Source organism: Nuphar pumila, chromosome 12 (genome assembly GCF_984573655.1).
Source record: "Nuphar pumila chromosome 12, dmNupPumi1.hap1.1, whole genome shotgun sequence".
NCBI lineage: Eukaryota > Viridiplantae > Streptophyta > Magnoliopsida > Nymphaeales > Nymphaeaceae > Nuphar > Nuphar pumila.
In genome coordinates, this window is record NC_143260.1 from 21976377 (window position 1) to 22001153 (window position 24777).

Consider the following 24777-nt stretch of genomic DNA (forward strand, 5'->3'; position numbering starts at 1 on the left):
AACAGAACATCTAGTTTAACTCTCAGCCGAAAAGAAGAGAAATGAATAACAAAATTGGGACTATTAATGTGCCTGCAACAAGATATGGATTCCACTGATGTTGACTGCAATGCCTTGGATATCTTAACTAACCTTAGCTCCGCCTGGGAACCACGTATCCTCGCCTGGTTGTGATTCCATCCTCGATTTATTATAATCATACCTAAGATGGGTCGAGCAACATGATTTATCTTAGGCTCAAGTAGAGCAGACAAATTTGAATTTTCGATCATAGTCATGGTTTCTCATCGGTCTTTCGAACCCAAAATTCCTTTGGATAGTAGGGACACCCAGATCCAGTCAATTAAATTGAAAAAGAAATCATATGATCTGAGATGTTTCAACATTTTATAATCTAATTACCACAGCAGCCAAGCTGTTTTTAAGCAGATAGAGAATCAGCATCCTTTTCATAATAGATTGTTGAAGAACATGAAGATGTTTATCATGCAAATCGCCAACAAACATGACCCGAATGATGATCATGTAAACCATTCCCTGGAAAGCATAATAAATCTAAAAGGGGAATTGCAAAGGAGCGAATGGACCTAGAACGAAACAACAACAGATTACCCAGCAAGTCCAGACTGAATGTTGTATTTTACAGTGGGTTAGTTCTGCTTTTAAAGTGTCATTTATAAATATCATGTTGATGATATATGATATTGATGCTTGAATCATAATCAGATTAAGAATTACAGATGTATGAGGAAAACAGGGATAAACTAAACGAATATTGAACAACACATGAAAATGTATAAGATGCAGAACATCAAAATGTATATATAGTAATAAAAAAAAAGAAAAAAAATGAATATAACCCAGGAGAGGATCGAACTTCTATTGCAGAAATGCAAATCGGTTCTGCTAGATGCAGACCGATGTTGCATATGATGCGTTAAGTGGGGAAGAAAGAAAAGAAAATCTAACGAAAAGAGAGGGGGAAAATGTGAATCAGAAAACGAGGAACGATTCTTACCTCGATTTTGCAAACGTTCTAGAATGGGGAAAACGATATTTCTTTGGTAGGATCAGAGAAGGGGGCTTTCTGCTTGCAGGAACTCTCGAGTTTGAGAGGATGGAGGAAGGAGATGAAGGTGGGATACTCGATATCCAGTCCTGGATCGATGATGGCTGAGATGATCGATCCTTCAGAAGTTCAGTCTGATCATAGGAATCGGTGAATGCTTGGTTCTGCAAGAAGCTTCTTACGGAGGAAATCAACCCAATCTTTTATAATCGATCAGCAAGATGATTGAGTTCTCTTGTTTATAGGAATCCCGAAAGAGGGATCTCGTGCTCCTCCAGTGGAACCGGGGAGGAGATCTGTTAGTTCTTCTCGTTTTGCAGAGATTTCAGAGATTAAAGAAGAGGATTGAGAGGAAGAATGGGCAATGATGAAGGCCGATGTCGGATGGATGCTGAATGATAATTTGCTCCGTGAGGAAGGATCGCTGTATGAAATGTTCAAGAAAAGATGGATGCTAAAGGGGAACTCCCAGCCTGAGGATGGGTTGTATGAAAAAAAAAAAAATGGATGTTTGATAATCGATGCAAGGGGAGCGAAAGATGGATGGCGATCGTGGATGCCCTTCAGAAACTCAGAGAGCTCTTCATAAAGGGGATGTAGAGGGTTCGAGAGTAGGTTTGTTGCAGATGGAAGGTGAAGAACAGGGACGTCGTTGTGGATCAACGATGGAGAGAGGAGGGGAGAACGCGCAGAAAGGGGTCATTGGAAATTTTTATTTTTTTCATAAAGGAGGTCCCCTTTTTAGGAAATTTTTGAAAAAATGGTTTAAAAATGAGGTTTTCGGCAAAATGGCTTCAAAAAGCTTAAAAATCCTTCATTTTTCTTGTAGTTTTTCCCAATTTTTTTGGGTTTTTTATGTTATTTTTCATTTTTTTGCATTTTTAGAATAAAACCCTAGAATTTTACAAGAAACCAAAGATTAAAACTAATTTTTTTGTGTTTTTGTAAAATATTTACAAAATAGAGTTTTTCAGAGAACTCAAGGCAATTTTTGAGAAAATTTCTTTAGAAAGTGGATTTATGTCTGGATTTTTAGGAAATATTCGAGGTTTAGAACCTCGAACTGAGAAATATAGGGTTGAGGATTCAACAGAGTGTCAGATGAATTGCCCGAGCCATTTAGAACCATTTTTGGTATTTTTGTAATTTTAATTTGGAAATCGGACAACGGGGCTCAGATTTGGGTTTAAAACACTGGGTTCGGATCCAGAATTGAATTTTGAATATATCAATATGGATTTTAATCCAGAAAATCTGAAGAACGATTGAAATCTAGCTTTGGTTTTCTCAGAAAATGGAACCAGGGGCAAAAAGGTCATTTTTACAAATTTTGAAAAATTTGGGGTGTTCACGCCCATGAGGTGCTCCCTTCCGTTAAACCTGCATTGAAATAAGAGGGAACGGTTATTCAACCGTTCCCATTTTGTGCCTTATAAAAGGGTTTCATGAGCGACCCTTTTAAGGTGAGCGCAATACAGAAATTTCAGAGGGAAGAGGTCGACTCACCGTCTGCATATGGAGGCCTGTGCTTGTGGTGGCTGCAGACCGACTGAGTTGAAGATCAACCCTCTCCGGCAAGCATAGCAACTCCTTCAATGGCGGCATCAGGTACGCGCGCTCTGCTTTTTCCTTTTGTTTTTGCAGGGCCACCGCCATACAGGGATGTTGATTGAGGCCTCGCCGGAAAACCCCCAGCCGACCCAACAATGGGTTATGGGCCCACACCCCGCTTCCGCTGCAGGGTGTGCTCTAGGTCGACCAGCAAAGCAGGTCACCGTGGGGTGACACTGCTGCTGGTCACCGGCGCCTGCCGCCGGCACCGGCGACTGTCGCCGTTGGGCGACAGACTAATAAAAAAAAATCAGGGTTATTACCTGAGCCCATTAAGCTGATGGTTTTTTCGTCGTCGTCGGAGACTGCCGCGCGGTGTCAATGTTTTTCTGGATGCTGCCGCACCGCAGGAGTAGTCGCCGACGACTGTGGAAACGCCGGCCCTCAGTTTCGCCGGCGGGTGGCTGTTTCTGTCGGACATCAGAGTGCCGACGTTGGTCACTGGCAGGCGGCGTTGGTTGTAGACAAGGGGCATCGCCGGCAGGCAGCATGGGTCGCCGGCAGGCGACGTTGGTCGCCAACCGGCGACATTGGTTGCCGACAATGAAAAGGGGAAAACCCCTATTTTCTAAAAGATCGGGGTTTTCTGCCCCTTTCGTTTTATTTTATCGGGTAGAACCGGATCGGATCCAGTATGTACCGGGTCTGACCCGGATCAAGAAGCCCTCGGGTCAGACCTGGATACGGTAGCAACCGGGTCAGACCCAGATTCGGTTAAACCCCGTGTCCGACCCAGATCTGGTAGCTACCGGGTCAGGCCCGGATCCGGTTAAAACCCGGGTCTGACCCGGATCCAGTAAAACCGGATCAGACCCGGATCTAAGTCTTAACCGGGTCTGACCCAGATCCAGTAAAACCGGATCAGACCCGGATCTAGTAAAACCGGATCAGACTTGGATCCATGTCTTAACCGGGTCTGACCCGGATCCAGATAACCCTGGGTCCGACCCGGATCCGGTCAGTACCGGGTCTGACCCGGATCCGGTCAATACCGGGTCTGACCCGGATCTATATATGGCATAAAAAAACAATGAACCGATGGGCTGTAGGTAGTGGAGCTAGGGTATGATGGTGGAAGTGTCAATATTGCAGCAATGTATAAAGGCACGGGATGTTGTGTAAGTGATGGAGGGTGCAATTGCTGTATGCAGAGAAAAATGAAGGTGCAGGTAAAACATACATGTGCACAGTGTAGTGAAAGTGTTATCATTGAAAAGAGTAAGAGGTTGTTGAAGGTAATGCCACGGTGATACAGCAAATGATAAGGGTATGATTGCTGTGCAATGGGTGACAGGCTTGGGCAGTGAGGCGGATAGATATCAGTGTTGCAGTATATTGGAGTGTTGACTATGTAGGTATTACTATGGAAGGGCTGCTAGCAGGGAGTCACGACAGGCAAATGGGTAATATAGATGGATCGGGTGAAGGCGGAAGATAGGTTTATGCTGCATTGATACAGTACACCAACAAAAGCATAGGTTTTGAAAAATATAGGTTATGATGATGAAATGAGAATTGAATCAACAAAATTAAATATACTTAACAACGAATTGCTGCTAATGCATATGATAGAAGTTAATGAGAGTGAGATGTTGCTGCAGTGATGTCACTGTAGTGATAGCAGTGTGAAAGGTGATGGTTTTGTATAGATGCAGAGAGGATGGTGAGATATTGCATGCACAGGGGATATATGATACATAGTATGTGTGGTAAAGGTGCAGTGGGAGAAGGTGGTGCGAAACATATGATACAGCATAATCTCAAAAAAAATGAAACACAGGGTGAGGATATACATGTGTTTTGAAGCATATACATAATTTGAAAATCCAGGGAAACGAATTGATATGTGATGTGACATACATAGCAGGAAAAATGATAAGAGTGCTGCAAATGCTGAGCGCAGGTGGCTTTAGAGTGAAGATGCTGGGAGTGTGTACTGAAGGTCACTGCTGCAACCACAGGTGACGGTGATCAACATGAGCCCAGGTACTGTGCAGGGAAGTGAGAGATGCTGTGTAAATGAAAAATGCTGCTGTCGACATTCAGAACAGGGTGTGAGGAGTTTATGGAAAGTGATGTCAGCAGGTTCTAGGGTGTAAGCGATGTAACAACAGCCCAGGTGTTGTTGTTAATGTAAATGAAATAACAACAGCCCATGGGTTGTTGTCAATGTAAGTGAAATGATGGTGAATGCCCAGAAGATGTTTAGCACATCGTGAGATACAATGGGTTGGGCTGAAAGCATGACTAGTAGTGAAATGAAAGGTAAATGGAAATATATATGGTAGCTGGGAGCAAACAGAGTATAATACAAGGAAAATGCTGGAGATATGCTGGCAAATAGCAGGGATCATGTACTCCTGTAGTTACAGTATGCCTGGTTAGCTGCCTGTAAGAAATGGTATATCTTCCTTCCTTGAATTCTCTTTTTTTTTTTAACACCAAGCATTTTACACAGGTATCTCTTGACGATTTATGAACCTTCATCTCCATCCTGATGGACACAGAATGAATCCCTTGATCGTCATTGGGTTGACAGATGCTGCAATCATGCATCTAATGGTTACCCCACAAAGAAAAAAAAAATGCAGATGTCTGATCCATCCTCACGCTTCATCTCCATCAGACTTGACAACATTCAATAGATGTAACCTCTCCTGCTACGTGTAGGGTTACTAGATTCACAAAAAAAAATGGAACTGAAATAAATAGCAGGGGCTAACCAGAACATAATGACATAACCTGCCATGCTTCCTGTTTGAACAAAAGCCCAATCCAGCGATAATACTCCTGATCCAGTCACAATCGTGATTATGTATGTGTTAACAAATCCAACAGTATTGGTCTTCTTGAGGTATTTATCCAAGCATTTGGATGCACTGTGTTGAAACACATCAAATGACGAGATCCCTCTCTTTTTTTGGTTGTACTATGAAAGTATGAAATGAGGGTCTTTGTCTCTATCCAATCGACACAAGTGAGACAACAGAGCCTCAGACTCATTGACGTCCCAAAAGGCTGACTGGGGGGACAGGGGAATGAAGAACGAGGGGGACAGGTCGATGGAAGATGCCAGGTGGTGAGGATATTCTACTCCATGGACGTATGATTATCATCACAGACCCAGGAGATGCGTAACATCATGGCAAAACAAGAATCATATGCATTTATTTCAAGCATTCAACAAAGAAATCCGACATAATCAAGGCATAAACAGATGAACAGAAGATTGAATGTCATCAGATATATCAAAACACAGACGAGACATTAGGAATCAGTAGAGAAATTAAGTATGCAGACAGGGAATTGGAAACCAATAAGAAAAATATGAAATGAGAAGAAAAAGAAAAAGAAAGGAAGGTAAATACCAAAATATTTGGAAATGCCTAATCCAGGCGAACCGGGGATGCCATTAATGAGACATCACCGATTGCCTGCGTATATATATAAAAGAGAAAAAAAAAAGAAAATGAGATACAGAACTCAGTATATACAGGCAATCATAGTAAAAACGGGAAAATTACAATCTAAGTAAGAAGGAAGGAACAAAATACGATAGTAACATCTTAAACACAGAAAACACCTGATGGTAGTCCCATGGATCAGATAATAGAAACTGAAATAGAGTACTCAGTGAGACCTAAATACGATTGAAATGAAAATATTGTGAACAAAAAGAGAGATACAATCAGACGTAATTTAAAGAAAATGCAAAAGAGAAGGAAACAGGAAATTAGGATGGAAATTGGGAAAATATTTAGCCAAAAATAATATCCGAATGCAAGCATTCTGTTAGTATTGCACAGGGTAGATCGATCCTGCTATATGCAGGTCGATCATGCCCTTGATGCATTGTAATAAAGAAGAACGAGAATCAAGGTACCGCTACGAAGCAAATTAAACAAAGCGAAAATCTCCACAGAAAATTAAAAGAAAGAAAGGATGGTTACTTACCTGCAGCTACAAAGGGATCGATCTCCTGCTGCTGAGAAGGAGAGGTAATGGTGGCTATTATATGTCACTGCAAGGTGAGATCGGCTCCTACAATTTTGCTGAAATTTTGGGATGAGAATGGATCCTTCCAAAGCGAAGTCGACTATCGATGATGAGAAAACTTGATGGGTATCATGAGCAGAAATTGGGTGCTTAGAAAAAGAAGTGACCCCCTCTCCTGGATGAAGGCCTTCCCTTTAAAGAAACCGTGGAGGTTTCCAGAACGGGAGGGTGGTTGAAGATGGGAGGTGGAGGAGAGAAGAGGTAGTTTGAGATCAGCCATGGAGAGAGGAGAAGAAAACGCGCGGGAGGAGTCTGTTGGATTTTTTTTCTTTTCCAAAAAGAGGATTCTCCTTTTAAGAAAATTTTTGTAAAATGGTTTAAAAAGTGAGGTTTTCAGAAAATCAAACTTAAAAGCTTCAAAAATATTTGTTTTTCTCGTAATTTTTTCAAATTTTTTGGTTTTTGTGTTTATTTTTCATTTTTTTGTATCTTTTGGAATAGGATCCTAAAATCTTACAGGAAAACAAAGATTAAAACTATTTTTTTGTGCCTTTGTAAAATATTTACACAAGGGGGTTTTTCTGAGAACTCAAGGCGACTTTTGAGAAAATTTCTTCAAAAAACGGATTTATATCTGAATTTTTAAGAAATATTCGAGGTTTACAACCTTGAACTGAGAAATATAGGATTGAGGATCCAACAGAGTGCCAGATGAATTGCCCGAGCCATTTAGAACCATTTTTTTGGTATTTTTGTACTTTTAATTTGGAAATTGGACAATGAGGCTCAAATTTGTATTTGAAACACTGGGTTCGGATTCAGAATTGAATTTTGAGTATATCAATATGGAATTCATTCCGAAAATCTGAAGAATGGCTGAAATTTAGCTTTGAAATCGCTTTGATTTTCTCAGAAGATGGAGTCAGGGGGAAAAGGGTCATTTTGCAAATCCTTGAAAATTTAGCTTTGAAATCACTTTGATTTTCTCAAAAGATGGAGTCAGGGGCAAAAGGGTTATTTTGCAAATCCTTGAAAAATTTGGGGTGTTCACAGCGCGCTCTGCTTTTTCCTTTTGTTTTTGCAGGGCCACCGCCATACAGGGATGCCGATTGAGACCTCGCCGAAAAACCCCCAGCCGACCCAACAAAATTCACTTCACCACCACCTATCATCATCTACAACATCATTCGTTTGAAGGTACTAACATACTCACGGAGATGCATAATTCTCTTCATCACCACCTATATTCATCAACATCATTGTTCATTTGAACGTACCAACATGATCACAGACATACATACCTCTCTTCACCACCACCTATCATTATCATCCTCATGCTCATCTGAAGGTGCCAACATAGTTCTAGACATGCATAATTGCATCCTCATCATCATTACCATCATAGGAAGGTCATCAAAACATGATCAAAGTGAATGAACAATGGCCTTGTGGGCAGCCCTGATTTGCAACCAAACATATGGCTGATGGTGTTAGAAGGAGAGAAATGCGGAGAGATTGTTTCTCCTGTGACAATAGATCTTGACATGTTCTTTCATCTTTGGGGGTGTTTTTTAGGCCTTATATACGATGAAACTATATATATAGTTGCAACGTGGATTCTCTAAACCGGAGAAATAGGCTGTCGCCACCTGTTGATACCAATTTATCACTTTCCATTCACTTCATCTTCTCTCTTTATACACGTGTGTGCTGGTGTAATATATTTATATACTATAGACTTGAGATAACTATACTTTAGACTTTCCTCCTCTCATATTGGTCTAAGTTAGTGATACTTGGCTTTAATAGAAATTTGTTCCTCTATTTCTGCCTTAGTTTTTAGTGACTAGTTATAAGGACATGAGATTAGGTATCGAGACATTCATGTTAAGTATAATGGTCAACACTAAGGCTTGAACTCTGAAAGACTACGGTTAGATAAAAAAAACATTCAAGTACACCTTTTGCCTCTAAGTATCTTTCTTGTTGTCTTTGTTTTTAGCTCAAGGGGAATTCAACTCTGAAGTACTATGACAAGATTTGGACTTTGAATGGTTTTATGACACCCTATTCTTAGCTTTTAGATGAGTTTAAACTCCTTTGACATGCCCCTACATGGTTTCAATAGAAAGGCATAATTGAAAACTATGAAAAAAAAAACAAAGAAAGGGGTTTAGCAAAAGCTTTCTTAGTCTTGTCAACAAGAATAGTATGAGTCTTGTCAATAGGGCAAGTATGATTCTGCAACAAAGAGGATAACTTGGACCCTAGAAAGAAAAATCTTTTTGAATTTTCTTAGATTTTTTTATTTTTTTTGGATTTTTAGAATATTTTAAATTTTAAAAAAATTTTAAACTTTTTTTTATTTTTTTAGGATTTTTGGTTTTTAATTTTTCAAAAGACTATTTTACAGGATCCAAGTTTTGAAGGCTTACCTAGGGCCATGAGATGATGACTCATGCAGGAGGTCTTTTCTCCTCCATAACATTATGGTTCTACCATGACCTGTGGTTGCCTTGTTTTGAGCACACTGGTCTTTTTTAGGAGGGATGGAAGGGCTTGGATTTGTCATTTAGCATTTGTGAGCCCAAACAAACTTGATGCAGAGAAATTGTCAATCTTGTGGTCTCATATGCAACCAGACTCTCCATTAAGCTTATGACGGTTGGCCCCTTTCTAAAATAATCATTCATGATTCATGTGAGTTTTTCTTTTTTGCTCCCTTTCTGTTCATGTCCTTTATATCTTAGACCTTGGGTCTCTGCTTTTGGTACTGCACAGAGATGCTCAATTATGCCCTGTTGACTTTTTCTCAGTCCTTCAAAAAGTTGGTACCGTATATGCAAAGCGATTCTCCATCCATTGCCATATTTTTACACATGTTGATACGTGGGATGACTCTTGAGATAGGAGTCATTAATCATTCCTTTAGATCTGATGACTTTGAGCCCTTTAGAAAAGTCTCTGGCTAACACTTGGTCAAAACTGAAAGATGCCACATTCACGATTGACCTAGATAATGAGATTGTTTCCTCCTTCAACTGAACTATTGATATGTTAATTTGCCCCTCAGATTTGGATAATGGGGTTCGTATAGGGAGGTCATCTTTTTTTGTGATGGACGTTAGGAGATGAACCTTTGTATGATTTAGACGAACCACACTTATCTGAGGGGACTCTCTTAGAATTTCTTGGTTCTCCTATAGAATGTGTCTTCCTTGTACTCTTATCCCTCCTTAGTAGTAGATTTGGGAAACTAGAGACATTGGGTTGAAACAATTACTGCATGTCAGTACTCATAGAGCATAAATTACTGCATTATCAGATGGCCCTTGCTTCGTACCTTTTTTTAGGAACCAATTTTTTCTCATTTCAAAGCCTGAACCACTCCTATGATGTGATTATTGTTTCTCGACTCTGACTGTTCTTCATTCACTAGTAGCTCTTCATTTTCTATGTAATCTTGGATGATATGCTTTGGGATAAAGCAGTCCTAGGTGTCATGACCCACATCTCTATGACATCTACAATACTTAACTAGGTCTTTGCCCTTTATCTATGGTGGATTTAACATCTCTGGTAACTTGATTAGGTCATCCTGTAACAATAGATCCATGATCTGTGACTGAGGCTGCTCGAACTTCGAGAATGTTCAGTCTCTGGTTCACTTGGGATTGCTTCTATATTCATTCTCATTCAACTTCTTTGGAGAGGTTTTTTGTCCCCATTTGCCTTACTTCTGTGGGGTCTGTTTTGAGGCTAAAACAATATTGACCTTACCCTAAGATGAATCTAATTTCTTGTAGACATTGTTGTCCCTGTTGCTCTTTAGGAACTCATCATAAACTCCTCTTATGATGCCGCCTAAAAGGTGGTAGCTGTTTTGATGTGTTTGGCATAGGTTTGACCTAAGCCATATGATCAGTCTCCTCAAAAGTTGAGAGAAGTTATCCATGATGATCATCAAAGCATGAAAGTCTAATATCGGTTCCTTCATCCAATGGGAATGATCTGTCATCTGTTTATGCAACTCATGGGAACATTCCTCTTTCTTCTGCTTCAAGTCATAAAGTTGATTGATAGTTAGGAGGGCCTTTAAGTTGAAGTTAAAATGGTCCATGAATATGTTCATGATCTGCTTGAACTCCCTGACATGTTGGAGGTTCAGGGTTGTAAACCATTTTAGAGCCTATTCTTTTAGTCTCTTATCATTGTTTCGATATTTGTTTACACTCCCCATGAACAAAGTCATATGTGTTCCTGGATCCCTCTTTTCACCGAACTTTAAAAACTTGGGGGGAGTGTTCATCGTTCTCATCAAACTCCTTGGGCAAAAAATCCTCTATAGAGTACTTTTTTCGGTTTAGATCCATGTACTTTATTTTGACACCGAGGTTTCAGTTTATATTCTCTAGATATTTGATTTTTTTGTCTGATTTTGAAGATCTAGTCTGGACCGGGTGAGCCAACATAGGTTTATGGATTCTACTCCCCCAGTCTGACACCTGGGATTCACTATATTGGTTATAGCCCTTCTCAAAATCTAACACTTGGGTTCTTCTACCCCTCCTGTAGGCATGCGCTTTTTCGTGTTTAGACTCTTGAGCTCTTTTGTCTCTTTTGTTGGCTTGTGCTTGCTCTTGTTTAAGCCTATCTTGAATTTTTATGATTTTCTTCTCTATCCTCTTCATGTTATTTCTTATTTGTGCTAGCACATCCTTTTCTTTGGATTGAGCTTTGAAATGCAAGGTCTTAAGATTTCATCTTCTGGTGGATTTTCATGTGCTAGAGTTGTCTATCTCGTAACCCGCATAGAGACTTTTACGATATTGGTGAGGATATTGATGATCTAACACTTCTCTCTATTTGGATTGGACTTTAAAATGTGAGGTCATGTGGATTCTCTTTTGGTAGACTCATCTGTACTAGAATTACCCATTTTATAACCTGCATGGAGACCTTTACGAGACTGGTGAGGATACCAACGTGAGATGGACTCAGAGAACATCATGGCCTTTTCTCTTTTTCAGTCATCTATGGACTCATCAGGAATGTTAGTGTAAGTCCTTTCTTAAACGTGAGATTCTCCAAAGATAGTTTCTTTGGGATGAGTTGGATTTGAAGTTTTTGAATTTTGGATCGAGTATTCATTATACCCAAAATAATTGGTTTACATATGCCCAAACAAGTAATGAGAGATTTTCAAAATTAGTGAGTACTCAAATTATCCTCGAAAGATGTATCCACGGATCTGCAAGTACTCTTTGAATTCTATAGATTAGGGTCCCCTCCTAGATTTACCATCGATATACTTAAGCTAATTGCTTAAATATACTGATGAATGGATTATCCAACTCCAATGGTACTGCTTAAGAGTATTAGTGGATGAATTAAAAGATCTAAATGATAGGACAAAACAATTTAAAGAAAAACTCAAGTAAAAGAGGGGCTCTAACCTAAGAGAAGAGGAGCTAAAAATATTAAGAGCATACAATGAATCAAACAAAGTCTCAAAACCCTAGCTAGCTGGAGGTAATTTTTCTCTATTTTCTATATGACATGAATTTTCTCCAACAAGTGTTTTTAAAATGTGATAAAACTCAAACTTGATATGTATGCATGCACATAATGCAAATCCTACATTTGATATGCTAAAAAAGAATCAATAGGCAAGACACTAAGAAACAACCTTAAAGAGGATGACATTATCTTCGAGAAAAAAAATCATGAGATTTGGTTTTTCAGAGGGCAAAGATATGCTATTTAGAATGTCAAAATGCCAATGAGATTTTCTACATCAAAATGACATAATAATTTTTTTCTATTTTTTTTTAACCAAGAAAATCATTTTTATATATTTTTTTCTCAAAATATCAAAGAAAGCTTGGGATGTCAATTTTCAAAAGAAACTAATTTTGTCCAGATCTGATACCTAAGCACTGAGAAACACCACCCAGAATAGAAAATTTTCTGTTATTTCATCAGCTACCAAACAAGAAATAGAAACTTCTCAGAAAATTTAGACCCTGAAGTTCTTGTTTTCAGAAAAAACTCACTGAAGATAAAGTTAAAAAAAACAAGTTATCTCTTAGAAGAAATAAAAATCACATGATTTCAACACTAGAGAGCGGAGATCCCCTTCCTAGAATATAAATTATCCAAAAATTATTATCTCAAAACAGAAACAAAAACTTTCTAGAAACTTTTTTGGGTATAAATATATAGTTTTAGGAAAAACATTCTAAAAGATGAAATAAAGTTGGGAATCTTAGCTTTCCAACAAATACAAAATTGCTAGATTTTGATATCGATGCACGAAGATACAACCTTCGAAAGACTAGCTGTTCAGAAAAAAATTACAGGGACCAATATTAACGTTTTATTCCCTAGATGACCAAACTATTTTATCGTTTTGGTCCTCTATGAAAAAAGGAGTTTTTTTTTGCAGTTCGAACCCAAAAAAATTTAAATTTAATGGTTTTAGGTTTATTAGAACCTAAATCATAAAGATAATGCACTTTTAACTATGAAAAATAAAGAAAAATATAGTGTCACATCATGATCGACAAAAACTGTTGATAAAAATTTGTAAGTTGAGAAAGATTTGACTTGCCCAAATTTGCAAAATCTTTTTGAAAGATACAGAAATGCCGTATGTAAGTCTTGATCATCCTTTGCCCAAGGAAAAGGTAAAGCCCAGATGCGTTTTTTTATTTTTGTACCTCAAATCGTACCGTCAAGAAACCTTTTTCGGATAAAGGGTGCATTTAGTTTTTACTCTCCTTTACGTTCATTAGCACCTCCACATAGGTCTGATGGTTCTTCGATGGCTTGGGAAAGACTGCAGGGAGGGCTTAAATAGTTTTCTTCTCTGGGCCAACACTTAGGTATGAGATTTCTAGATTTTTTTATCCCCTCAAACTATAGGTGGCTATCCCTATTCATAGGATTTTTGCATGAGATATAGATTTAAGAATTACTTATTTTGAATCCAAGTCAAATGAATTTTTTCTTATCTTTGTGGAGGATAAGACTCATCCAAGAAGCGTTCTGCTTGGAATATGACTTTAGGTATATTAGGATTTTATTTATTTTTTGCTTTAGGGAGACAAAGATAAACTTTTGGGTAGTTTTCATCCAAATGACACGTGTGGATGGAGTTTTCAGTGGTTTCCTACATATTGGACAATAGAATTTCATATCTCCATGCTTTAATCGGGTCATACTTCGAATCCGTTATGACAGGATAACTTGTTTTAGCCATAACTTTTTGTCCAGATGTTAGATTGAGGCATCGTTTGATAAGTTGGAAAGATAACAACCTCAAATTTAATTTATCATGTAAGTATAAAACCAAATCCAGTTATTTTGATTATAAAAAATGCACTCAAAGTGGATCATACTTAAAAAATATGATTTTCATTGAACAAGTTACATTGTTTTCATCATAATTTCTTACTCTGAATTTGTATTGACATGATTTTTCGCTTGTTGGAAAGCTAATATCTTCTAGTTTAATTGATATTTTGAAAAAAAGTTTAGAAGATACTGTTTTAGAGTTCAAAAGTTTAAGCTAGTAAAACTTTATAATGACCTAGTCAAAAGTGGGGTGTTTATAGATCCAAATAGAAAATTTATCTAGACCATGCTGCTCTGTCTTGGCTGCACGACACTTGGGTCCAAATGGGTTAACTTTGGATGGATTTGGATCAAAATTGGGTCCAAAAGGAGACTACATGGTTCAAATGGGTTCTGGATTGGATTTAGGCCCAATTCGAAAGGTTCTAGATATTTAACAGGATATGTGTGCTAAGATTGAGTAACACCCAAACCTTTTTGCATATGCTTGGCTGGATCAAGCACAAGTTTAAGTCAAATACCTCTTGCAAGGTATAGGCCTGAACCACAAATATTCTGCCCTAGATTATGAAGGTCCTTATATTATTCCTAATTGTGTGTATATCTCTATCTATCATGTGTAGAGTTTAAAGTTAGTTAGAAAAAAGGTCTTATGAGGTGACTCAGAGGAGAGAGACGTAAAGTAAGAAAAAAATAAAAAAAAATGTTTGGTTATTAAAAAATATTTAGTAAGTTTTATGGTTTGCTTGTTTTAGCGAGAACACAGCACTTAGGTTATTAAAAAACATGGTTTGTACGTTGTATGGTCTGCCTGTTTTAAATAGAAGACAACAGTTAAGGTCATCAAAGCTTCAGCACATTGTATGTGGTGAAGGATCAGTCATTAGTTGTTGTTTTAATTGTTTTAAGTTCAAGTTCCTAAACTCTAAGTTTTGTCCTTTCTTAATGGACCATGTGGGTGTCTGATTAATAGCATCCAATGTGACTTTTTAACCTTTTTTTTATTGTCCACAATCTTCTCCTAAGCCAAATATAGAAAAATTGCCAAGAACCGGAAGAATCAATTAGTAGATGTGTTTATCATTATTTATTTATGTGAAAATATGTCTTGGATCAAATTGTTTTGTCGAATATATTGATTTTTTTTTTTCATTGCAAAGATTCGGTTCAACATGGACCATTGATTTTTAGGTTCTTCTGAAAACCTGTCTTAACATAAGAAATTCATCATCTAATAAACGCACTCCATTAAATAAAATCTCTCTCTCTCTGGACAACATTTGATGCTGCTTTAAATTAACATATATAAGTCTTAACCGCTTTGTGTATCCTTCTACCCTAACTTACTTTCAGAAAGCATAGTTCATCATCATAATCAAGTCTTGTGCCAACTCTTTTCATTGAAGAAATGCGCTAAGTCAACATAAATTAACCTAAAATTTTGATTCTTTCGTAAAAAACCTTTGGTGCAATATAGATGTTTAGATCTTTCTGAAAGCTCATGTAAACATAAAAAACGCCTAATTTAATACATGTTTTCCACTAAATAAATCATAAAGAATACATTTGTAGGTTCTGCTTATGTAAAACATGACTGAAAATGTACTTATTGAACCGACTTGAACAGTATAGATAGGGAAGGGGGACCGTGCAACGAATGGAAGGTCAACCAATGATGATCGGACAACGTTCTTTCTCTAATAATCAAGTTTTTTATCGATACTTATTGCTTTTTATTCTTTAGTAAGAAACATATTTTATATTATAAATTTTTTATATTTAAATGCATTTTTTAAAGAGGTAAGAATCAAAAGCTGACAATACTTTGTTGCTCGGATGTATCCATTGGCAATGGCCAAGGATCCCAACATGAGCAATCTCATAAGCAACCAATCACATGGTTTTGAATTGAGTGAGGCCTCAACAGTGCTGCTGGCTTCAAGCATTGCTGCCATATGATTTGTGTTTGTAATTGCTGATGTTTGGACCCCTCTCATTGGTAACAGGTCTCCAAGATAAGGATTGAATGTGATGGCTGAAAGGTTGGAGCCGTGGCCTCTTATCATCCAAAATAAATCACTGTCTTACGGGTTATATATATTCATACAATTAGATTCAGCTTCATAATAACAATTCTGTTATATAAATAATGAGATGCTTTTAGACAAGTTATGGTGGGGGCTCAAGGCAACTTTCATGAAATAAATAAAGACAGTAACTGCGGCTTTTTGAGAACATGGTGCACTGGTGGGTGATGATAAGAAAGAAGTAGGATTAAATGGACACTTCGCACATTTATGTTGAAAGAGCCCATGATGTAAACTATCTACCTTGGAAATTTGAAATCCCTGATATATTACTTTATCCGGGGCCGTAGATCAGTTTGAAATGGATGGCCCCCACGTCTCAAGTTTTCCAGTTTTCAAGGATGATAGCTGAAATGGTGGGCTCACCGAATACTACATGACCAGGTAATGCATATAATCATGTTGATTTTGAAAATGTCCTTCAACTCAATGGATTTTTGGCAACATGTGATAACATCAGGACAGAAGGGCTTACATTTAGCACATCTAGGTTGATTCTTTTTTATGCTATTGCTTCTTTCTCCCTTCTATATTTTAGTATCTTTTGGCTTCTTGCTTTATTTGTCTATTTATTACCATAGGCAATTGTATAACAGTAAGCAATGGGCTGGGTGCACCTTTCTTAACTACAGCAGCCAGTTGAATCACAGTTGCTCTCCATAAATTGCTTGTTGCTTTGAGCACAATCTCATGTTTGAGATGGTTGGTAGATATTGAATGAAGTTGATATGGGTGCTTGCATCTCTACAACAGAGTTTAAAGGTTGTGGTGATGGAGTGTTAAAAGATAATGCTTTGTTGGCTAACCAAGGAGAAGTTGAGAAAGGAGATCTGGACAGTGCAGAAGAGGGAAGAAGGTTCTACTGCAATCAGCCGCCTAAGAATGTATCCCTCTATTCTCAACAAGGGAAGAAAAGCCGCAACCAAGACGCAGTGGTGTTCTGCCAGGTTCTCTCTCTCTCTGTAAGCATGTTGCATCCACCAACTTGAGGATTTTTGTAGGTTCACAATTTGTGTTACTTTTTCGGAATTTGTTTCTCAAAAAATTGTTTTAGGTTCGCATTTTTTTTTTTTTGAGAAAAGGTTCTCAAATTAATATTGGTGAAGATTGGTGACTACTAGAAGGTCGAAGAAATTTGCATAATAAATAAACCTTGCTGAAAGAAAAAACAGAGAGACCAATGAAAAAATATTAATTCCCAAAGAATTATTATTACATGAAAAACTTTTTGCATATCATGAAAACCAAGTAATGGGAATGTTTAGATACTTATTGATTTTTCTATTCTGTTTAGATGCATCCTCACAGAAGTATGCATATATTAGTACGCTAGAATTCCAAACTGTTGGCCCCAGCCAGTAAGTACACATCACATGTGGGTGGGCCCAACTAAGATACTTTGTTTGTTTGGACCCAGCTTTACAGAGTGATGCTGGACCCGCAATGTAAAACAAATTGTGTTCAAATTGTTTCGGATCCTTACCATAGTTTTTTTTATCACTTATCTGGATCTGGATGTAGATAAAACTGGGCCGATTCCACGTTTTACTGTCTGGGTCCAGCAAAAATGTTCGGTCAGATTGCTTCCTGCAAGTTTGCCATCCATGAATGTGGCACGTTGGATTCATTGTAGTAGGCCTTGTGAAAAACCAACTTGTGCTGGCTAAAACTGCCCTAACCATTTTCATCAAAAACATGTGAAAGATGTAAAAAGGCACATCCACACTATAGTAACAATTATCACCATATTTTTTGAAAAATATCACAATGAAACATAAGATTTTGGTAAAGATTAGAAAAGCTAACAAAATCATGGTATTTTCAAAATATTGGGATTTTATCATTTGACTGAACGCATTACAACTATATATATATATATGAGAAGGGGATGGTCCTACCCTTTCTTTTTGTTAGGTCTCGTTAGGACTCAATAAAAATTTGCACTTTCATGTATATATTTTTGCTCATTTGATACCATTAGATGTGTTTATCATCGCTTATTTACAAGAAACAAGCTTTGTTTCAAACTGATTTTATGTATAAATGTAAATATTTTATCATCAAATTTCAGTATAATATCAACCATTATTTTTGTTAATTCTTTAAAATACACATCTAAGCATAAAATTTCTTAAACAAATACATTGATCCTTATTCAGTGAATACATATAACGACACAAATCGAGCAAAAAATACATCAAAGTATGGTCTTTCAAAAAGTCCTAATGGGCCCACAAGGGCTCCGCTCTTCTGGTAGGGGCAACTTGTGACTGTCACCAAGTTGACAGGGCATCACAAGTTTGAAACCCACAGGTGGCATCCTTGCCGCAAGGTCAAAGCTGGGTATACTCTCCGATGGGTAGTGGGGACCTTAAGGGTTTGACTAACCGTAGGCCAGCCAAGGTGCAGTCACTGATGTTTTTTTTTTTCTTGGATTGTCCAAAAAGAAAAGTCCTAAAGGACTAAAAGAAAAAAGGGATAGAACCATTCTCCCTCTCTCTGTCTATCTATCTATCTCTCTCTCTCTCTCTCTCTCTCTCTCTCTCTCTCTCTATATATATATATATATATATATATATATATATATATATATATATAGAGAGAGAGAGAGAGAGAGAGAGAGAACTGAACATATTAGGCCTCATTTCTCGTTCTGCAGCATTGTTTTGAAGTGTTTTATGATAGATCTAAACCATTAGATGTGTTTAGCGTGCTAGATTTAGTGGGAATCGACAATTGGATTATGCTTTTTCGACACAAAAATATATTTTTATGAGCCAGAAAAAAAATGATATCTTCATAGCCCTTGATTTGGATCACCGTTAAAACCTGTACCGGTGATCCAAAAGCCGGTTTCCACTAAACAAAACCTATAGATCACATCTATGGTGTTAGATGTGAGAAAAAATACTAAAAACATGTGATTTTGAGGGGGGCGGAACGGGACAGAACGAGAAAAGTGGCCTGAACCAGCGTGTTACTCATTATATATATATATATATACTGGCAAAATCTCAGGAAAAAACTTCTATTAGGTACGTAACATTTTGTAATTTGTAATCCTTTTTTTTATTTGGAAATTTTTAAATAATCTTTTTTCTAAATATTTTCCCTAAAAAACTCTAGAAAAATGAAAATTCCAATATTCTCTATATGAAAATTGTTGTTTGAAATTTTCGCTACCACACACACACAAGAACCAGTAAAGCTTAAAATTAGAAATTGCATCTCCATTGTCCATTTGTCAGTTGAAAGTTGCTACTCTGCTAGGCTTGTAAATTGTGTCCCATTGAGAATTGGACTAGCATCTCTAGCACCAATCTACCTGGAATACCAACAGTGGAAGTGGAAATCGCTGATCCAAGAGACTCAATGGAAAAACTCCAAAAGATGTTTGAGAACCCCAAAATGTTTGGTATCACATGGAAACACACAAGCTTGCAGACTTGATTGTCACTAATCACTATTATCAATCTACTAGCAATGATCAAGAACTTTCATGTTTTCTTAATATACTATTGGGAGCTAAAACTTACCACTAGCAAAAGCAATATCCCATGCAAGTGGTTAATTTTCAGGACCTTGATGCTGCTTTTCAATTTTCACTGCATTCCACTGTTTTCGTAAACCAGTCTAACAATAGATATGCATGAATGCATTTACATTTATGCATATACGTACTTGCAGAAGAAGCAGAACGCATCAAACGGTGCAATGGCCGCATATTTGCTTTGCCAGACGAACCAAAGGTGCAAAGAGTTTGGCTACCTAACGACAACTATCCAGGATTGGCCATGGCTAGAGCATTCAGAGATTTTCGCCTGAAAAACTTCGGAATAATTGCAGTCCCGCAGATCTCTTACCAGCGACTCTCCTCCAGTGATCAATTTATCATCCTTGCAACTGATGGGGTAAGTCACAGCTCTTGCATGTATGAACAGAAAAATCTGCAAAAATGAGACCATTGGAAACTGTGAATTTGATCAGAATTTCAAATATGTCCAAATATAATTCAGAAGATGTTCCTCCAAATATATCACAAAAGAACATAGTCCCATCTTCTAAAATAACAAAAAGTATTTCTTGGTATTTCATCAACACTGCATTTGGATAATAAGTGCTTGTGGTCCTAGATGCAATAATAACTAATGCAGATTCCTCTGTTTTATGTCAATTCAAGTTTGGTAATAATAAAGATTTAGAACCTTTAGATTTTCAAATATTTAGAAACAGATCCATGCTTGGTTTGGGTGAAGAATACTCCAAATTGTGCCAAACACCAAAACTTCCTGAAATTTAATTGATAAGTTCCAGTTATCAGGAAGGTCATTATCAATCTTTTTCTTTTGTAGCATCCTAACTTTGTTGTTAGTCCTCTCTTTGCTTAAGTTTTTTTTGAAAAATAAATTTTGAAGGGAAAGTTCACTTCATGAGATTTCTTTAGTCCACATTAATCATTTTTTAAGAACGCAATGGGTTTAAAATATGTAAAGTTGACTGTGAAGGCAAGGCCCTTTGGGGGCTTGTCAATTAAATGTCGAACTTTGGATTTGGATCGATTTGAAGTTGGCGTTGACTTTAGACTTGGATTCGGGTTCGGCTTGACTCCATTCGTTTGGATCTCGGTCTTGGTTTGACTTTGACCATTTTCTTATCACTCTTTTTTGGACTGTTTTTACCTTATAAAACAACTTTAAAAAAGTTTTAAAACTTTATTAAAGGACCTTTTATTATCAAAACGGTTTTGGAGTTTGATCTTTTTAGTCAAAGGGCATTTCTGACACAATTTGAGCATGTTACTTAGTCCAAATGGCTAGCCTAACATTTTGGATGTTAGTGGGTGAATTAAGGCTATTAACAAGCCTTTTTGTGGGTGCATGCTAGACCATCATTGGTGCATGCATGGGAGTTGAGATCAATGGACATTTTTGGTCCTCCTGACCAGGGTTTATTTTTATCCTGGATGGCCATTGGTGTTGTCTATAGCTCAAGTCCCGCTCCTTTAGTTATTGCAGCCTCTTTTTTTCTCTCTTCTCACGGCCCTCTCCTTTCCTTTTTGGGGCTGATCATGATAATTGTATTGTGATGGACGATTGCTTAGTGAGAAAGGTAGTATAGCATGAGTAGGTATGTAATTGGTTGTATTGTAGAAGTAAAGTTGTGGTTCACCCTTCTACACCCAGTTTTTACTCGAAAGGGCTACTGTCACTTTTAAGAGAGTGCCATGTTGTGTTCCTTCAAGCAAATTAGAATCTCAACACCTCCGAGACCGCAGTTCAGATCATGTAGAATTTACCAACAAGCTCGACAAATATTTCTACTCTGAAACTCTGAACATTAGTAGATAAAAAATGACCATTTTTTTGAAAAAAAAAAAAAATCACTAGTTATGAAATGTTTTGAATAGTTCCCTAGTTTTAGCTCATCTCTTCTAATTTTGCTCAGAAACTAGAAGTCTTGTGTTTAGATGTAAACACATAGGTCTACATTCTAGAACAAGGCATACTTATTATTCTTTCATATTTAGTAATATGGTATCAATTGAGTGTCTTCTGTTTGCAGGTATGGGATGTTCTAAGTAACAATCAAGTAGCATCCATTGTTTGGTCTGCACCAAGCAAAGAAATCGCTGCAAAAGTGGTAGTGGACTCAGCCGTTCGCGAATGGAGGCGTAGGTTTCCGTATTCGAAAATGGACGACTGTTCTGCGGTTTGCCTTTTCCTGCATAACTAGGAGAAAGGGCACAGCTAACAATTTTGAACAAGAGAATGGTTAAGTTTGTCACTATAAAGATATCTGTTTGGCATCATGTGAAACATGACCAAGTTCATGAACCCATGTTGCTCCTGCTACTGGTGGCAACGTAGAAGTTCATGGATTGTTCATGTTTCGATTGATGCCCAACCTGCCTTTTAGTAATTCTAAAGCTAACTACGTACTTGTGGTTTGTTTTCTGTATTATATGAAATGTACATGTTTTTCCATTTAAAATGAGTGCCTATTTGGTGTGATTGGACAACATAATTGGATGGTATCATATATAAGGTTTGGCATATATATGCTAAATGGCACAAAGTTATGCATGGCATGCATCAGTTTTGTTTGTTTTTTCAATTACATGGGGGAACCCACATCAGGTTGGGAGGCTCTTGCTTTAGCTTCGCAACAGGGCCATGCAGGCCATGTTTATCGAACTTGCGTCGTCGTTCAACTTGAACATTTTAAGCCAATCCACCCAGCCAGGTGCGGGTAGCCCTTATGAGCACATCATTCAGTTACTGTTAAGATATTTCAAACCTGTGCCAACTGGGGACTAGAAAATATAACAAACATGGCCAATTTACGATTTTCTTGACAGTTTTGCATTTTTGTTTGGTTGAAATCATGGTGTTTGAGTTTTTCATGTAGCAGCTTACATGGCGCCTGAATTTTTAGGTAACAACTTAGACAAGTGGTTTGACCAAAGAGCTTAATTTTCAGGTGATGAAAAGGTAGAACCGTCAAGAAAAAAAATCGATTGGCCAGATTTCTCATAGTTTGAGCTGTGAATTGGCCATGTTTGTCATTTTTTTTTGTCTAAGCCAAAACACAGAATGGTGCCAAAAGTGGGTGTTACGTACGTCTTTGTCAGTTATAAATATGATTATGGACTTTCAAAAATTTGGTCAAGTTCATGATAAACTGAGATTTTCCCAGCCAATGAAAAACATTCATGAACTCCCGCCTCTTCATTAGTAGAGTAGGAAATGTTTCCACAATGAGCATTGTTGATCTTAATCATGCTTAACATGGAGTCAAACATAACCAAGATCCTGATTAGAACTTTCAAAGAAGTTCAGCAACAGTGAATGCTGATTGTGCTTTTAATTTCACGATAACACCATTATGATTTTGGACGCCTTGTTACAGGCGGAGAGGTGTCTAACACTCCACAAATTGCATAATGACCTGGTAGGATCATAGTGACAAACGTTTTTATCGGCAATTTTTCATTTTTAAAAAACTAACAAGAAATTGAAAAAAATTCATAAATTTTGTGTTTTTTTGGCAAAATCTCGGCAATAAAAAAATGTAAAATTTATTTTTTATAATAAAATATTAATAAAAATTATTTAAAAATAAAAATGTGTTTTTTTCGTGATAAATAGCCGTTTAAAACATAAATATCGCGTTTAAATCGTGGTATTTATGTTTTTTTCATAAATCTCATAATATTTTGAAAATCTCGCAAGAAATTGCCGTTTTAAGCTTTCAGGCAATTTCTCATAACATTATCGCGAGATTTTCATAAATCTCGCAATATTTGTCACTATGGGTAGGGATGACGCAATAGACGGTAGTGGGTTGGGTTTATCTGAACCCGACCCGAACCAAACCCTATAGGGTCTGGGTATGGTGATAAATAAGAAGACCCGGGTCTGGACCCGAAGGTCCGATTAAGGGTATAGTTTGTGAAATGCAATATCAAACCTAGACCTGACCCGAGTTCAGATTAAGACTCGCAAATTTTCAATGTAAAAAGGATAAAAAATATAGTTTCACCGGGTATAGTTCGGATCTGCAGGTTCATGCAGTTCTTATCGGGTCTGAGTATGGTTTTTCTTAGTGTACCCGATTATAACTGGATCCAAACCTGATATCATATCCAAAAATAGGTCCAAGTCTGGTTCTACTTGGATCCAAACCAAACTCGTCCCATTGACACCAGACGGTGAAGATGTCAAATCGTTGCTTAAAGTGATTTGACAGATCACCTGTTCTGCTCTGGTAAGTACACCCCCAGCTTCCACCTTATGGAAGCCCCTGTGGGCTTGATGTGAAGAGCCTGCTCGTTTTTAAAATGGATACGTGCATTCAAGAAGCTCTTGGTCATGCACTATCGATACTTCCTGGGACTTGAGTCAAAATCCATATCATATAGAGTTCAACGAATTGGACCCAGAACCAAACTCAGATGGGACCAGGGTCCAGGGTTGATCCTGACTTGGATGGACATTTTTCAACCAAATATTTCTTCCCTTTTTTGTTTTTTCATAATAGCATGAAAGAAATTACAATCATCAATTAATCTCAAGAAAAACATATAAATTAATTTAAAATTTTTATGGAACTACTCTACTTTTACATATATTTTCACACAAGATACTTTAAAAGGTAGGTAGCAAAACCTCCAATTATGGGTCCAGTAAAATCCACAAGTGCCACCGTTTCCGTACATTCATAACACCTCTCAAAAGCCATGACATAGAAGCTTCAAGGGGAGTTCGCGTAGTGGGGGTGGGGGGCATTGGCTGCTTCAAGGTTCGATTCTCATGGGCGTCGCCACTCTACACAAGCCAATGACTAGCATATGTAGGCTCCGGGGGCAGGCGTCCTAACCTTGGAGTTTTACGTTGCCAACACGACGATCGTATGTATGGCAGGCTGAGCCAGCGCAACCAAGTCTTCGTGTTGGTTCGAGTTATAAATTAAAAAAAAAAAAAAGGCGTGACATAAAAGATTTGGAGAATACGTTGTTTTATTTTTTTCAATTAGAGAAGACAAATACGTTACTGATGGGATGAATTAAGCACAACATCAAACAAGGTGGAGGTCATAGTGACAAAAGTTGAAAACGGCAAAATATCGTTTTTCAAAAACTCGTGAGAATTTGAA

The 24777-nt window shown here is 37.5% G+C and overlaps 1 protein-coding gene across 1 annotated transcript in view; it reads left to right on the forward strand.

The window, feature by feature from the left end:
• Window positions 1-22106, forward strand: part of LOC149820275 (uncharacterized) — a 66554-nt gene extending 44448 nt beyond the window's left edge. The window contains exons 4-6 of the mRNA XM_089981775.1: window positions 16876-17069; window positions 19810-20033; window positions 21685-22106. Coding sequence (XP_089837901.1) covers window positions 16876-17069; window positions 19810-19947 — 332 coding nt within the window. The 3' untranslated portion in view covers window positions 19948-20033; window positions 21685-22106. The remainder of the gene's footprint in view (window positions 1-16875; window positions 17070-19809; window positions 20034-21684) is intronic.
• The last annotated feature ends 2671 nt before the right edge of the window (window positions 22107-24777 follow it).